At 39.8% G+C, this 17,676-nt stretch overlaps 1 protein-coding gene across 4 annotated transcripts in view; it reads right to left on the minus strand.

Annotated features, from left to right (window-relative positions):
* Positions 1–17,676, minus strand: part of RANBP3 (RAN binding protein 3) — a 52,148-nt gene that overhangs the window by 24,164 nt on the left and 10,308 nt on the right. For 2 of the 4 annotated variants that reach the window (XM_005494213.4, XM_074528963.1), the window contains exons 2-3: positions 12,928–12,983; positions 4,260–4,463 (exon numbers count right to left, since the gene is read on the minus strand). In XM_005494213.4, the coding sequence (XP_005494270.1) occupies positions 4,260–4,463; positions 12,928–12,983 (260 nt within the window). The remainder of the gene's footprint in view (positions 1–4,259; positions 4,464–12,927; positions 12,984–17,676) is intronic. The other 2 variants (XM_005494214.4, XM_074528964.1) reach the window with 1 other exon arrangement.

A 17,676-nucleotide genomic window follows, 5' to 3' on the forward strand; every position in this document is an offset into this window, starting at 1 on the left:
ACTACCCTTTCATCCCACTCCTGCCCCAGGACATGCAGATGGCCACCTTCCCCTTCACTCAGTCTTACTTCAGAGATTGGCTGATAAATGGAAGAATGGCAGCTCATGGGCAGAGCCCACTGATGCCCCAAAACTCCTCCTCCACCATGATTTGGCCCACTTGGACACTGAGAGCAGGCAGAAACACAGAAAGACTGCACAAATCTGCACAGGACTGATATCTGAGGCATACCATGGATGTAAGAATATCAGAAAGTAAAAAACTTTCTATTTAGCATTGCATACATTTAGAACCCAGATAATACTGTACTATCAGTACTCTATTAAACGCCAATTAAAAACACACCGCACTGTGTCTACTTAATTACCTTTAAGGGCTTTTCTGTTTTGTTTTACGTTCATAGCTACCTCACTAGCACCCTAGTTCAGTACTTTTGAAACCTATAGCATAAGGAATAAGAAGCTACTGACAGGTGTGTGTGAATGCAGGGAGTTGCATTCCAGAACTATCAGCCCAGCCATGTCAATACTGCAACTGATGATCCATGGCTCTTTCCACATAATTAGTCAAGTAGTCCATGGTACTACCAGAAAGTGGTCTTATCAGTCACTGACCTTGCCAACACACAATACTTTCCCAAAAGATAAGGCTAAAATAGAAAACCATGATATCATGTATTTCAACAATCAGCATCTGAACTCAAAATTTTTCCATTTTGCCCATAAAGTGTTGTCACATACAAAAGCAATTTGTTTCCACTTTTATCAAAAATCCTGAAAGTGAAAAGAAAACACTTGGCAGTAAAAAATTTGCATGACTGGAACTGCAATCTCTATATGCAAAAAATCCTTAAAAATAAACAAATTATTTCCACCTGAATGTCAAAAACTTGACAGATGCTTCATTCTCAATGCTCAAGTAAAACATTCAAAAGTCAAACCCATATGATTTGAGGCTTGTCCCTCAAATAATCTTATCATTGTAATTTTGTAACTGACAAGCACAACTCACGTACCATCACCATGTTTAGTGGGTAACAGGCATCAATATCCAAAACCAACTCTGTACTCTACTGAGGGCAAAGCAGAACAGAAAATCTGCTCCAAGTTATTTCCATGCTTCCTAGCCCAAGAGTTTTGGGAGATTAAAGCTGCGTACCTGTGGTCAAATAGATGCCAGGTAGATTCCGTGGGGGTACACAGATCTACTGTATTAGCATAAGCTTCACTTTTCTATGAAACCACAGATAAAGTAAGTCACCACTGCAGTCAGAATTGCATACCAGTGCTGCTTCAGAGGAAGCTGGGTACACTAGACAAAAAGCAGGGGTTTATATATGCATGACAAACCTGACAGACCGGAAAAGCAGCAAATTACATTTAGTGACAATGAACAGCAGTCCAGTCTTTCCATTTTACACTTCTCAACCTACTCAGTCTGTACTTTACAGCAACAATAAGCTTTAAAATAATGATTTAAATAAGTACCCCACAAAATGGAAACAAAAGCAAGGACCAGCTCATACTGTAAGAAACCACTAAGGTAATTAAATTTATCTCCATTCAGTTCTTTGGAATAGATGCTGATGAGACACAAACTGGTAACAGCAAAATCCAACCTAGAATTTTCTCACTGAAGAGCAGAAGCCACTTTTCACTTATTCCCTCTGTCCCCAGCTTTCAGAAATCCAGCTAGAGAAAAGTTACATATATGCCTCTATTTATAGAGGCTCCTACAATTAAGACACGCTTCTAGTTAAGGAAATTAGCGTCATAAAGGCAACCAACTGCTTCTTAAAAGCATACGACACAGATGTTAACTAAATACAAACATTGATTTGTCACACAATTGTTACATCAAGCTAAGAGAAGAACTGCAAAACTTTAAATTGTCAGTTTTTGCTTATTTACACTAGTGAGGAGAAACAGGGAGAGGAAGGGAGAATTTGGCTAAAGCAGAAAAGGTCAATGCAATTCAGGAAAAGCTCTAGGAGCTTCTAGTGTTTATCTTTGAAACACTTCTAGTGTTTATCTTTGAAAATGCATTTCAAGATGCAAAAATCATATAAAATGGACTTCAAAGCACAGTAGTGCTTCAAAGCAAGTCTTCAGTCCAGACACTCTGCACATACACAGGCATTATTGAACTGCCATGATTTGCTTAAAAGCTGTTCCAGAAGATTGTCATGTGCTGTGGGAGGTTGGGGTGGGACAGCAAAGAGTTAGGACATAACCATCAGCTCTGCAAGGGGCTGTACCTACGGCCACACTAAATTCATGCCATTCCAGAAATATCTGTGAATGTGTATACAAACAAGTAAACAAGAAATATGCAGTGTCTCTTCTTCTGTCTTAACTCATCCATCTTCCCAGGCCCTGAGAAGACTGCATGAAAACTGACTCTCCAATGAGCCAGTACAAGCACTCTTAAGATGCATCAATCTCCTCTAGATTTCAAGGTAAGGGATGATTTTGCTGTAAGACACTCGAATAATTTGAAGAGTACTTGCTAGTGCATGCCAGTCACATGCCCATACTGAGCAACATACAATTCAGTACATTTAACTGAATTGAATCAAGAAGAATGCTGAAACAGATGTTTTGTACGGCCACTAATTTCTGCATATGATCCCCAACAGCATTTGTGGGTTTTAAATTTCTTTCAGAACACAGTTAACTGGGGTAAGATTTTCTGCTCTCTAAGAACAAGACGAAGATAACCACTTTCTGCGCTCCTGAAAGTCTGGTTAACACCATTCTCTTGGATAGTTCTAGTAACTGCACTTTCAAATGACAGAAAACTGAGAAAAAAGTCTGTGATTATGTTTGATAGGAAAGATGCGTGATAACATCGTTACAAAGAATTCCATGGGTGAGGGTATGGGTGTTAACATCTTTGAAATTGGTCTTAATTCTCCCCTAACACAAGCAGCAGGTTTGTTATGGAGCCCAGACAGCCCAACTCCTGAAACAGACAAGTGGGGGACTCAGCACAAGCTTGAACTTAGGAACTTTGGGGTAAAATGGCACTTTGAAGGGGGAATATGCAATAGGCAGTTCGGGAAGGCTCTACCTTCCTAGTACTTCAGACAATGGGGAAAGGAAGAGGGCAACATGCGGCCGGGAATTTGGGATTAAAAGAGAAGGCTGCACCCTCCAGAACCTCAAGAAAGAAAACCTGGTGGGAATGTGTGGCCAGGGTACTCTCTCCTTTTTTATTCAAATAAAGTTGCAAGACTCCTCTGTCTTCTTTATGGACATTGGTTTTTCAGAGCGTGATTTTCCGCACATGCTTACCAGCTATATTTTAAAATATTAAGTCTCAAAAATGTCAAGCTTCAAAAAAGAAAGAGTTCTGCAGTTAATCAAGCAACAGTCTGAACATTGAGAGGTGCTTAACCTACAGCTATTAGCACCTTATCATGACAATCCACTCAGTACTAGGTTTATTTGAAATGGCCAATTCTTGGACAAAAAAACTCGAAACCAACCAGTGCAAGAAAAGGGTCCAGGTATTGGGTGAAGCAGCCTTAACAAAGCTTGAGCAAAGAGCACGTGCCTAGGGTGTGATGCCAGAATGAACAGTGACACTCATCTGTACCAAGAAAACATGGTCCACCAACCAGAAAGATTAGGAACACTTAAAGTTGCTCTGAAAGACTGTATGGTAGGAGTCATTTAGTCATCCAGTCTTTCAGAAAAGATTTTGCCACATCACCAGAAGAAAAATCAAATTATGAGCACTGACAGCTTTTCCACAAGATACTGATTTCGTCCCTAATCCAAAACTCTGCTACGATGCTTGGTGCTTTTAGTCTGTTAAATACCTTACGGGTCGGCACGACATACCCAGTGGAAGCTGCATTACCTTCTCACTTGGTCAAGCTGCAGCATATTATGGCCCATAGAGGGAACAAAGAGTCCTCCTCTAAGTGCTTGAAGCAAATCCATCAAATATAGACCCACTTTCTCATTTATTTAGAAGTGCTCTTGCCCTTAGCAAACACACAGTTTACACTTTAAATTTTAAAATACTTTAGGTGTCTTCTACAATTATGCTATGCTACTAGGGAGACTCACAAATTTCATTACTTCTAATTGGAACAGGGGTTTAGAGAAGACTAACACTCGAAATCAAAGAACCAGACAGACTGTGATTTGCACTACCTACACTGAACAGTAACGGATTCCACCTAACGGAAGGGACTTTTTCCTCTAATCCCCTCAGCAGCAGAAGTACTTGGTAGATTGACACTTACCCCTGCCAGTTCTTGTTGAATAGGAGCAAGCTGGGCTTCAGAAGCAGGACTCAGGGTAGCACTGACTGAGGCCACAGCAGGAGCAGGGTGCTCAGAGTCGCACTCACCAGCTGGTTCTGTGTGACCCAGACCATGGTAGGGGGGCTCAACCTCTCCCTGGGGGTCCTCGCCTGAATCCGACAAAGCTTTTTGCTCTGCAGGGGACTGTGAGCAGAAAAGACAACGTCCCTTCAATGCAAGGCTGCAACATGAGATTGGTCGTCCTAGCGAGCGGATCCATTTGTTTAATTTTCACTGTTTTCACAGTAGGGCAGAAGAAGCTGCTTATTCCTGAGACACCAATTAAAATACATAGAAACTCTGTAACAGAACGTGCTGACAGAATTAGTTCCCATCCTTGAGAAAAGCCTTAGTTGGAGCAAATGCACTCTTTTGAAAGTTACCAAAATCATCTGTGTCACCAGCAAAGAGGATTTTGCCAGCCACAGTCTTGTTGGGGTTTAACCCCTCCCCTCTCTCAAGGATTAAAGGACAGTTGATAACTTTCACCTTCAGATTCAGATCTAAAAATTAAACAATTACTCTAAATAAGTGTCCTCCACTGCCTCTTCAGCCCACTTTTGAGGGAGGTGAGGTTGGTTATAAAATTCTCACAGAAATTAATTATTTTAACATTCACACAAGACACAGGATCCTTTCATATTTATATGACAGTGAATTATCTGAAAAGCAACACCAATGTTTTTTTCATAAATTAGCAAGTTTCAATCTAATTCAAGGAGGGACGTGACTGGATAACTAGTGCACCCTAATGGGATTTGGTGTTTGCTGAACTTCTGCCACAGACTTTTCATTCCTTCACATCATTTAATGTTGCACATCCCTGCCTGTACAACAAAAGCTAGCATTATCATATTCTGTACACATCTGAAGAACGAACAAGTTATAAAAAGGCTTTGAGCACAAACAACTGTATTGTGATTAAGGACTGAATTATAGTCCATGGATAACATGCAGGCCAAGGATGTGCACTTGCAATCTGTGGCCTGTGCTTCCCGGCATCTTATGGTGAAGTACCTGAAGAATTATGCAGTAAGGAAAAGATGGCACTCAAAAGGACACAACCTCAGTTTGCTCCCAGAAAACACTTGGTAGAATGAAGAAACTAAAAATGCTCATCATTGCCCTGGTCTGTGCAAGAAAGTAAGCAAAAGTCTGAAAAATAAACAGCAGGACTTAAGAGCCAAGTTCTTCAAGTAACACTTGCCCTGTCATGGTAACTTAAGCCAGTGATACATGAAATTTTATTATGCAAGAAATTACTATAATTAAGGTTCAAAATAGTAAAAATATATTTATGAGGATATTACTATGGATATCAGGTAAAAGTTCAGGGTGCTGGGTTTTTGTACTGTCAAAGTTATCTAACATTTTAATATTTAGCTGTAAATAACAGACCCAACACTAGCTTAAAACCCCACAAAATGAGAAGAGTTAAAGAAACATTTTTTCACCAAATATTTAATAAAATCTAGCAGTCTAGCCACTATCCTTACCTTTTTGTCTGGGGAGAACAGGAGGAAAGGCTACCTGGAACTGGGCAAAGCACTTAAAATATATGTAAAAAAAGAGCCTTACCAGAAATTTATACTGACTTCTAGGTACAGTTTAGAAAATTGCTCGTAATGAAGAAGAGGCAAGAACTTGCAATGCACACTTGTGCTAAGCACTTAAAATTGCAAATGACAAAATATTTTGCAAATAATTGATATCACCCCAGTCTAGAATATCCTAAAGTAGGCTAAGTAAACATCCAACAGATTTTAATAACTCCTGTAATACTTGAACTACTTGCTGTCAAGCATTTTTAAAAGTGGAAATAAGTATAAATCTGACTTCTATCCTAAGCAAGACTGGAATATCTGCTTCAAGACCCACAAAACAAAGAAAAATAACTATTGCAAATCACCACTTCTATGAAGAAAAATCTGAAACCAATATAAGAATTTAATGGCCAATATATAATTATATTTTAAAAAATTAAATTATATTAGAAAAAGTATATTAATCAAAAACTACTGTAAATTTCAGAATTCTGTGAATAGTATATGGTTTAAGTCAGGGAAGACAAGACCAACAAAGACTCAAGGATTTATCTATCAAACCAGAACTGCTCCAGGCAGATTTTGTGCAGCCTGTTTTTTGCTCTCAAAAAAGCATATCCAAAGGAAACTGTGAACTCTTTAAATTAATTTTAATCCTTGGTCATGCATACTATTCAAAGTGTTTCCTAGTCTGTTAGCTTCATGAATTCTGATCTAAGGTCTTTCTGGAAGTTCTTTGGAGGTGGTGAACAGCTCACTCTCTTCATTTTGGCTGGAATATTTTGCCTGAGAAATGTGTCACTCCTTGAGCCTCCTCTCTCTAGAGAAAGCATTCCTTATAAAATACAGTTTTAGGGAGAACTTGACAGAAACCAGTTCCTGCCTCATAAACACTATGGCAAAGATCAAGGGAGAGTTGAATAATATTAGGAAGCCACCTACACAAATTCACCTTGCTCAACCTGATCAAACAACTTCTATTTTTTTTAAACTAAAAATAACACACCCAGACTAAATACATCTATTTGGAGATTTGGCTTCCTCTCTATTGCAGAAAATAAAGAGAGACATGAAGGAACAATTAAAAGCTAAGACTCACATGATACCACAGTCACCAAATATAGGCAAGGAAATCATATTATTTTTCAATAAAGACTGGAACAAGCACTCTTGGACCAGCTCTTCCTCCCATTTCTGAGTTGAATTATTTGCAACCCCCTTCCTTATTTGCCTCACCCTAGCACCTCTATCCAATGGCCTAAAAAGACTACTCCCAGTATATCTTTTCACATGTTTTACCTGCTTAGAGCCAAGGACAATTCTTGCCTATATGCCTAACAGCCTTTATCAGCCTCTCTATATTCCTCCAAGCTTTTTCTACACAACTGTCTCTCCAAATACCTTCTTGTGACTGTTATTTTAAGTACAGCAACATATTCAAAATTATGACCTCTTAAGCACAAATTTTAACTCCTTAAGAATAGTATGGACTTATAATACAGTTGCACTGGGTATCCATGCTAACAACGCTGAAACAGACTGGGAAAGGGAATGCTCAGCCTCTCTGTACACAAATTACTTCACAGTTCTCTCTCTGTAACTATCCTAAACCTGTAAGTCATGGCCACAGCATGAAGAATCTTTTCTAGTCATTTGCCTCCCCAAATCACCAAAACCCAAGCATTTCCAAATAACACTGCATCAAAGCAGGACTTCAACTAACCCCTACTTTACATATCATAGAAAAAAAAATTAACTCATGATTTTGCTTTCCAGGCTACCTGGGAATGCCATCTTCCAATCACATCCATCAGTTTTACAACTCTACACCTAGTTTTAAAACTCCATAGTTAAGACCATGATGACAGCTTGAACGGTTTAACAACATAAGCCCTCATTCACTCCAGAAGCTTTGCATTTAGGACCCCCAGTCACCTGTACCACTTTGGTATGGAACATGACCCAAGTTTCACATAACTTACCTTCTTTCAGAGTCAATCTTAAAAGGCCACCATTATCAACTCACATATGGAAAGCAGTACACTGATCAAAACTAGTTATACAGCAAACTAAAGTGCTCTTTTCTATATTCTACCAATACCCCAGCACAGGCTGGTGGAGGGAGGAGGACAAGGTGCAAGCTACATCATAAACAATGGTGTTTTCAAGTGCAGAAGTTTTTTAAATCTGAGTGGAGAATCTACCTTTTCCTATACATGTGACTAGGGAGGTCATATGTGATGACAATGGTGATTGTGATGGTCCTGTGAGATGACTATGAGTAACGACCAGTTTACCAACAGTTCATACTAGCAGAACAAATGACACTATTTTAAAAACATTTTTGGACAAAGTGTTTCTTTATGCTACTACTGATTTAATTTGTTTGAGCTAATATAATTGCTTAAAAATGGGTCAATCCAGAAATTACAGAATACTTTCACCTCAGAAATCCATGTTAAAAGTTAACTTCAGAAAACCACCTAAAGTAATCTATGGCCAGAAAAACCATTGTCATGAAATGGTTTTATGGCAGAAGCTAAAATCACTTTCAGATCAGAAACACCAAAGTGTCTAATATTAAACACAGATATAAGTTGTATCCATCAATTAAAATATTTAATTCAAAAAGGGCTATGAAAAACACAGCTTAGCTCATAAAGAAGTTATTTGGAGTAACAGAAATACTCCATGCCTAACATAGTGAGGCTCAGACTTTGTACTGCTTTCAGATCTCAGCAGTTTGAGCCTTAAGCTGATGCAATTTTCCAACACGTGTCAGCCTTAGGGAACTCTGTCAGAAACACGAATAGCAGTGCTACTATTCAGATATTTGCAATATTATATTTCACACTTTGTAAAAATAGTTCTCAAATAGTTAAGGAGATATAAAAATCATGAAAATGCAGACCCACTCATATTTAGTAACTACAAACTTAACATCCACCATTAATTGACATCTAAATTGAAAACCAGGACACACTAATCCTATCTTTTCACAGAATTCACAGAATTATGAGGTTGGAAGAGACCCTTCAAGATCATCAAGTCCAACCCATGCCCTCACACCTCAACTAAACCATGGCACTGAGCACCATATCCAGTCTTTTTTTAAACACATCCAGGGATGGCCGCTCCACCACCTCCCCGGGCAGATCATTTCAGAACTTTATCACTCTTTCTGTAAAAAACTTTTTCCTAATATCCAACCTAAATTTCCCTTGGCGCACCTTGAGACTGTGTCCTCTGGTTCCATCAGTCGCTGCCTGGTGAAAGAGACCAACCCCCACCTGACTATAACCACCTTTCAGGAAGCTGTACAGAGTGATAAGGTCACCTCTGAGTCTCCTTTTCTCCAGGCTAAGCAACCCCAGCTCCCTCAGTCATTTCTCATAGGGCTTGTGTTCCAATCCCCTCACCAGCCTCGTTGCCCTTCTCTGGACATGCTCAAGTGTCTTTAACTGCAAAAGAAAATTCAAACCACCTTCTATAAAACAACATTAAGGGGCAGCATTATGAACCCTATGCATTTTTTGTCCCCTCTAAATAAACATGTCAAATTGCAAGGTCTGATGTTTTATTCAAGTGTATATATCCCTAGCTGGAAGATGCAGTTAAAGAATTAGTTTCCCGACTGGTATGAATTTTGTCCTAGAACATCCTGAATATTTTCCAATTTCTAGTGGAAAAAAAGATCATAAAACCATATAATTGTTCAGGTTCGAAAACTTCTCCAAGATCAGAGTCAAGCCATTCCCTCATCACTACCAAGTCTACCAGCGGCCCACATCCCCAAGTGCCACATCCACACAGCTTTTAATTCCCTGTAGGGATGGGGACTCCACCACTGTCCTGGGTAACTGACAGGGCTGGACAGCCCTTTCAGTGAAGAAATTCCCAATATCCAACCTAAAACACCCCAGCGCAGCTTGAGGTCATTTCCTCTCATCCTGTCCCTTGCTCCCTGCTAGCAGAGCCTGACCCCCACCTGGCGCCACCCTCCTGTCCGGGAGTTGTAGAGGGCGAGAAGGTCTCCTCTGAGCCTCCCTCTCTCCAGGCTGAGCCCCTGCAGCTGCTCCTTATTAGCCTTGTATTCCAGACCTTTCCCCAGCTCTGTTCCCTTCTCTGAACATGCTCCAGCCCTTCAGTGACTTTCTTGTCATGAGGGGCCTAAAACTGAACCCAGGATTTGAAATGCCTCAGCAGTGCCCAGTCCTGCTGGCCACACTGTGGCTGGTACAGGCCAGGTGCCACTGCCCTCTTGGCTACCTGGGCACACCTGGGCTCACGTTCAGCCACTGCTGACCAGGACCAACAGGTCCTTCTTTACCAGGCAGCATTCCAGCCACTCTGCTCCAAGCCTCAAATGTTCCATGGTGTTGGTATGACCCAAATGTCAGACACCTACCAAGCACAAACTTAAGTCAGGATTTCTAGAAAAAGAACATTGTTTAACTTAATAGTTGACACTACTGTTAGTTCCAGAAAAACCAGTAAGAGCACTGAATTATATCAACCCAGCTGTACTGCTGAGAGGATCTGTAGATGCTGCAACTAAATCATTCTGCTTAGGACATCCAGGTTTATGTGGAAAAATAGTAGACAAACATACATAACCGTCACAGACAGTTAACTGAATACACAATGCAGTGCTTTTTCTTCCCCTCAGCTTATTGTCAGACTGCTGTGCCAGCACTAAAAACCCTCCACTAACACTTCTGCTTACAGAAAAAAGTGATGTGACTAGATAGACATTTTGCTAAATTAAAATATTATAATTTACATTGAGAAATTACATATTCAAGTAGTGTGTTGTTTGACAACTATTTTGAAGTTACTTTTGCATTTTCTTCAAAACACTGCTGAAGGAAAAACTCCTCTGTTTACAGGATTTCCCTGATAACTTTAAGGAGGATAGTCTTTAGCAGTAGGCAATGCACTTAACCAAGCACCTTTTACAGAAAGAGTAACGGAGTTTACCCTTCTTGGGAACACCTAGCTATTAAGTCTTTCTGAAAATACAGTGATAGATCTCAACCAGTATGTAACTTGATGCACTTTTCCTTAATTAAGTTGATTAAAACTGGCCTAAATGCTAGGTTCTGATATATACAGCATAGTATATATGCTGTTACTTTGGGCTCACAGCATCATGTTCTGACTATACTACTTCTATATCTATACTACAAAAAACAACTACTGGCACAAGCAACAAGCTCTTAATCCAATCAAACTGCAAGAAGCACAGCACTGATACTTCTACAAGTCCTTCTCTGCAGTGTCAACTACACCACAATAAAAGCTACTAAAATTATTAACCACTTCAAAAATCCTACATCTCCATACAACACACAGTTTAGCATAAGCATTTATGTCTGTTACTACTCTGAAAATTGGCAACTAACTGACAGATGCTGCCACTAGACTCTCTGATCTGTTTCAAGGAACAGGCCCTATTCCCCACCCAAGCCAGACTTACTCCATGCCCAAAGCAACAGTGGCTAGCCCCAATAACAGCATCACCACCACTTGACATTTAAATAAATGTACAACTTATTTCTAACTCATGTGCCTTCAAGATGCTGAGAAATCCACAGACTCTCTACCAAACAAAGCCAGACTTTCTGTCTGTGCTGAGGCAGAGGTGGTCCTGAACACAGCTATCTGTTCAGCATCACCTCAGCATCCTCAGAGGCAGCTGGGCAGATTAAAATCAGCGATGTCTCTCTCTGGATCATCTCTGCTAGTCCCAAAACACATTATCCCTTTAATTAATATATTTTTACAAATATTTTATTGACACCCATCAGAGCGCAACAGAACTGTGTCACAGCCCAGTGCAGGAGTTTGCACAGCTTAATGCTGAAGGCATGCAGTATGGAGGCTGCTGAAGGGGTGCAGAAGCAAAGGTGCATCATGAAGGAACTTGAGAGTGCAAGAACTGCTATCTTGGCATGTAAAGACCAGGGCAGGTAAAAAGGACACAGGACCATGTCACTCTGCCTGGACTACACACTATGATCACCACCATGGTAAGGGATACCTGCAGAGAACACTCACCATGATGCAACTTGTAAGGAACTTCAGAACAGTCTAAGCAACAGTGGGTGACTGGGAGCTGTTTCCTAAAAGGAAACATGATCAGAATTGGTAGTGCAAACACTACCACTCCTTCATTCCACAGTATATGTAAACAGTCACTGTAAAATATGTAATTAAAACAATGTCTTGAAAGTTCTTACTCTCTAGCAGATTTAATTTGATTAGCTAATACTAGGAGGACAGCAGACTTAAATCCTTTCCAAGCTGAAAAACTATTTCAAGTTCCTGCTGAGGAATATGCCTATTGAACGTGTGAGAAAGCTTCAGTCTGGTACTTGTTCTAAACTAAAGAAAAGCTATCAACTGAAAAATGATTCAGTATTTCAATTCAAACATTTCTGACTCCACAAACAACAAAGCAATCCAGTGATCCGACAGAAAGCGTATCACATACTTCTCTTGGTTCCCACCATCTTCAACAGAAACCTGAATAACCTTGATTTTTTTCCCACATAAATCTTACTAGCTTTTACTATTAACCAGACAGAATTAAATACCATATTGAGATGCAGGAACAGAATTACCATTTCCCAAGGTAACTAGACACTTCACAGCATACAAACCAAAGATATGAGAGACATTTAAGTACCCTGAGGTAAAAAGCAACAATCTGGACCAGTTTTCTTTGCTTTATCTTAACCCTATTATCAGAAAAACAAATTTTGTAGCTTTGTCATGCTAAGTGCATCAGCACTCCTCTGACTCATGTTCAAGATACACCTTCACCATACTTTTTCTTCCACACTGGTCCATCTTCTGTCTGAAGAGCTACCTGTAATTGTGAAACCACCATACATCTTCCCACTTTTAGCCCCTCAGTTCCTGCCTGCCCTATGCCCATTAATGATGTTAATGCTCTATTCGCCACCTTCAGCTTCACAACAATACAAAGGCTAATCACCATGGAAGGAAGGAGTCAGGGCTAAGAACAAAACCAAAAATAGGTACCAATATCTCCTTACCTTCTGTGCTTTATCCTTTTGAAATACAAAGACAGGTGGGGCAATGGCAGGTTTTTCTGTAAAAAAAGAAATCATTGGAGTTTTTTCCAAGCACATTCATATTGACAATTATGAAAATATTATGTTCTATGATGCTTTTAGCAACAATGAATCCCTAGCCATTACACATATTGTTTCTACCACCTCCTGGTAACAGATGTTTATAAGGACTTGATCTTCAAAAGTAAGAAGGGGGAGTGTGTGTGATAAGCAGAGGTGAGAATTCCTGAGCATTCAACAAACTGATGCATCTTATCTGTGAGTTATATTTTAAGAGAAGCTGCACACACACTAGGCAGTCAGCAGCCCTCCTGTATGTTTGTATATAAAGATGAGTACAATATTTCAGCTGTCTTTCAGTCTGAAAATGGGATTTACAGAGAGCTAGATTTGCAAAGAAATCAAATAAATAAGTTCCACCTTTGCAATTTTCCAGTCTTATAAACAAGTTTAGACACCTAAGAAAACTAAAACTTTTAAAGCTTTCAGAGCTTGAAAGGCTAGGATAAAAGAAAAAGGAAATATAAAGCTATCAAGAGCTACCTTGCACCAAAAAAAAAGAACAGTATCACAAAATCTTGCAGGCTCAGTAAAGCACTTGGATCACCATATAAGGAAAAAGGAATGAAACTGTCAATTTGGGAACTGCTATATTAGATCAGTTTGGCTGAAAAAGTGAAACTTTAGTTGACGTACACAAAATTATGAAAATTATTACCAGAACTGTGCATTTAATTGAGAGGGTAGAAGAGCCTCTATTTTTTAGATGGATCTTTCTATATTTTAGATGGATCACCACAAGACTGATCTAGCAAGACTGGCGTAATTTGTTCTACAAAAGGTAAAATTAATCAAGAAACTAAGTTACTTATGACATCATTTTGCCTGATATCTTTTCCCTTTTTTTTTAAGTTCATCTATCCAGCAAATAATGCTGAATAGTAAAAATGCTTATTAATAAGAGCACTGTGCAGACAATTCATTTCAGAAGTGAAAACAATATAGACCCTTATATGTAATACCTGTCCCAAAACCCAGAGTGTGTTGAAACAAGACAGGGATCCATTTTCATTTCCTGCGCCTCAGTATAAACTGCCTGTGGGGGGCTTAACTGAGACAACAGCCAAGCTTTTAAACCCTGACTTCAAAGTGACAGTTATTTTTTAATACCATGTGGTATACTTGTCTTAGGTTGGAAATGCTGGTGTGTATTCTATTCCTATTTGTTAGAAGTGGTGCAGTTATCTTTTGTTAATTGGGTAGTTTTCATCTTTTCCACAACCAATCCTCCCTCGTGGAGATATCTTCTGTTAATGGGCCATTGAGTCTCACTGCATGACTGATAAAAATCACACCAGCCCATTGTGAGGTGTGCCACCCAGAGGGAGGAGCCAAGCACTCCTCTCTGGATATAATCAGAAATTTGGAAGACCATAGTCAGCCTTTTCCACCGGATTCCCAGAGGAAAACCAGGCCCATCTACACCACCACTGGATCTTCAGAGGAAAACACAGGATCACAGCTCCAACAGAACCACACCACTCACTGCAGGACAATTGCATCCACCATTTAATGGGACTGCTACCAACACCCTGACCCACAGGGTTTCGAGCTGTATCCTGACTCTGTCAGTGTTGTTTTGTATTACTGTACTGTTTCTTTTCTTCTATTTTTTTTTAATTTTCTTTCCTAATAAAGAACTGTTATTCCTGCTCCCGTATCTTTGCCTGAGAGCTCCTTAATTTCAAAATTATAACAATATGGAGGGAGGGGGTTTACAGTTTCCATTTCAGGGGAGGCTCCTGCCTTCTTTAGCAGACACCTGTCTTTTCAGACCAAGACAATACTTCAGTGCTCACTAGTGCTACTGCTACAGCAGCATGCCCTCTGCCAAACCAATGAGTAGGGACATCTACCAGAATGCAGGACTTGATTGTCATGCACACCTTAAAAGAGACTCCTACACCAAATTCCACAAATACCAAGGAGAACTGAACAAAATCTACTTGTCTCTCTAGTGCATAACAAAGAACTGAAGTAATGAGATAGAGCAAAGATAAACAGATTCAACAACAATGCAGAGTGCAGAGAAGAGCACTCTGGGACAGCTGGCAAAACATGGAATGAGTAGCCAGAGAAATTGATGCAAAGTAACACAAAATACAAAATGGAGTCCAGTGACTGAAAACTAAGCACTCAGGAAAAAAGAAGACAGATGTCAGAAACAGCAGAAAGCTCACAGGAAAAAAATAACTTGATGAAAGAACAAAGAACAAAAGTGAGTGAAAAACCTCCAAATATTTGAGATTGTGTCCAGCTATGACAAATGAGAATAGCAAAAGGATCTAATAAAGCAAACTATGGCCAGGTCTGTCAATCAGCCTGAAAAAGGGAACACTGGTGCAACATCTGATAGTCTTTGTCCACTGAAGGAACACAGTCATCCAGTATTCAAGGTCCAAAAATCTCACTACTGCTCTTGCTGACTGCGAGACCAACTGACAGCATCAGGAGCAATGATGAGACAACAGGCACTCACAGCTAACAACTGTACCAGGGCTTACTCAGGAACAGACACAGGGAACACCTGTTCATTTGTGTCCTTTCTGAAGTCTGCAACAATACCACAGTGCTGAACACATCTCCCTAATTCTAGCCCAAGGCAAGAAGGGATCACTAGTTTGCCTCATCTGACCACCTTCATTAAATACAGCCTATTTTGTTAAGCCTTATTTAAATTTTGGGTAAACATTTTCATTGAAGGCATCAAAAGCAAAGTAATACTGCCCTCAATCATCCCTTTCTGCATCAATTTTTTTCTGTAAAAAAATTCTAGTATCAAATTTCCCATTCAAATGCCCAGCTCCAGATTTTGGTTCCTATTTCCAGTTATCTTTTCAAATGCATTTACATAGAGCTCTCTAGCATTTAATGTTTTTCATACAAAAGCACTTACATGTACCATCAGTTGTTTCCATCAACTGAAGAACCCCCATATCAGCTTTTATTTTTGCAGATCGGAAATCCAGATGTTAGGTAGTTCTTTGGTTTTTCCAGTCAAGTGCTGATTCAAAACAAGAATTCCACCGTTATTTGTACTAGCCAACATCTGGGCCAGACGGTCACGTTCTCAAGATTTTGTTATACCAGGATGTCTGAAGGATGACCTATGATAAAACAGATCTGCCAGGTCCACTAAACTGTCAGCAACTTGAAAAGAAAATAAAGGAAAGGAAGGAAATATATACGAAGGAAAAAAACTCTACCTTTAAACTTCAGGTAGAATGCATGTAAGAGAACATGAGATCTCCTTCACCAAGAGATGAGCAGTCAGAACACACAGTTCTTAAAAACTGAGGATTAGGCTTGGGGTTTTTTTCTTCAGAAAAGCAGACAGAAACACAGCAAAACAAAGATCTGGAGAAATGTCAATTTTCTAACCAAGCCAGTCTTGATAAAGGTATTCAGATGAAGTCCAAGCATGTAAGAAGGAAAGCAAAACTTCAGTAATTGACATCAGAGATAGTAGCTCTCCAATCTCAAGATCTGGAACTATACAAACCTGAACAGTTTTAGGCTGTCAAATCAAATTGAATCCACAACTGAAAACCAACTGAATCCACAGAACTCCTTCCTGCAGTTTATTCACTCTGCAGATATTTCAACCTGCATGAATAATTATAAAAACCTCAAGAGCTGGATTTCACAGGCTAAATTAAATTTCTTTAACATATTTTACCATCAAGTCATTAACTATTGATAAATGCCCTATGTGCTGTGAGAAAAGCATGTACTATTAAATCTGCTGAGCTTCCTTCACAAGCTGTGGAAATCAAAATGCAGAAACAGAAAATACTCCATAGCTCATGCAAAGATATTATCTTCAAGTCACCTATACTATTTACTATGAGATTTTTAACCTAGATATGTGACCACTAGTAGCTGTAGCAAACTCCCCTTGTCAACCATATTTCCCACAGCTAAACAAAACATTCACTCACATGATGCACCTCCAGCAGCCACAAAGTGTCAGACCTTTACTGCAGCATGAAATGACTCATTGAAAAAAAATCCAAGGGATCAAGGGCAACAAGAAGCTTCTGTAGGCACATTGGTGATAAGAGAAAGGCTGGGGAAAACGTGGGCCCTCTCCAGGAAGAAACAGGAGGCCTGGTTTCCATGGATATTGAGGTAATCAATGATGTTTCCGACTCCGTCTTCACCAAGAAGAAGTGCTCCAAACCAAGATATAAAAGGGGAAAGCAGCAGGGACTGGCAGAATGAAGGACCACATGCTATAGGAAAACAGGCTTGAGACCATCTAAGGAAGGTGAAGGTGCACAAGTCCATGGGAACTGACAAAATGCATCCAATGAGTCCTAAGGGAACTGTCAGAGGAAGTGGCCAAGCCACTCTCCATTCATTGAGTTGTTGTGGCCATCTGAGGAAGTTCCCAGTGACTGGAAAAGGGGAAACATAACCCCCATTAACAAAAAGGAAGAAAAGGCAGGCTTGGGGCACTACAGGCTGGGAAGCCTCACTTCTGCACCTGGCAAGATCATAGAGCAGACTCCATGACCCTCCACCTGGGAGCTAACTCTGCTAAGGCACATGGAAAATAAGGCAGTGATTGCAGAGAATCAACATGGCTTCACGTAAAACAAACCACACCAGACAAATTTCGTTCTATGATTGTCTTACAGTGTTGGT

Source organism: Zonotrichia albicollis, chromosome 29, assembly GCF_047830755.1.
Source record: "Zonotrichia albicollis isolate bZonAlb1 chromosome 29, bZonAlb1.hap1, whole genome shotgun sequence".
NCBI lineage: Eukaryota > Metazoa > Chordata > Aves > Passeriformes > Passerellidae > Zonotrichia > Zonotrichia albicollis.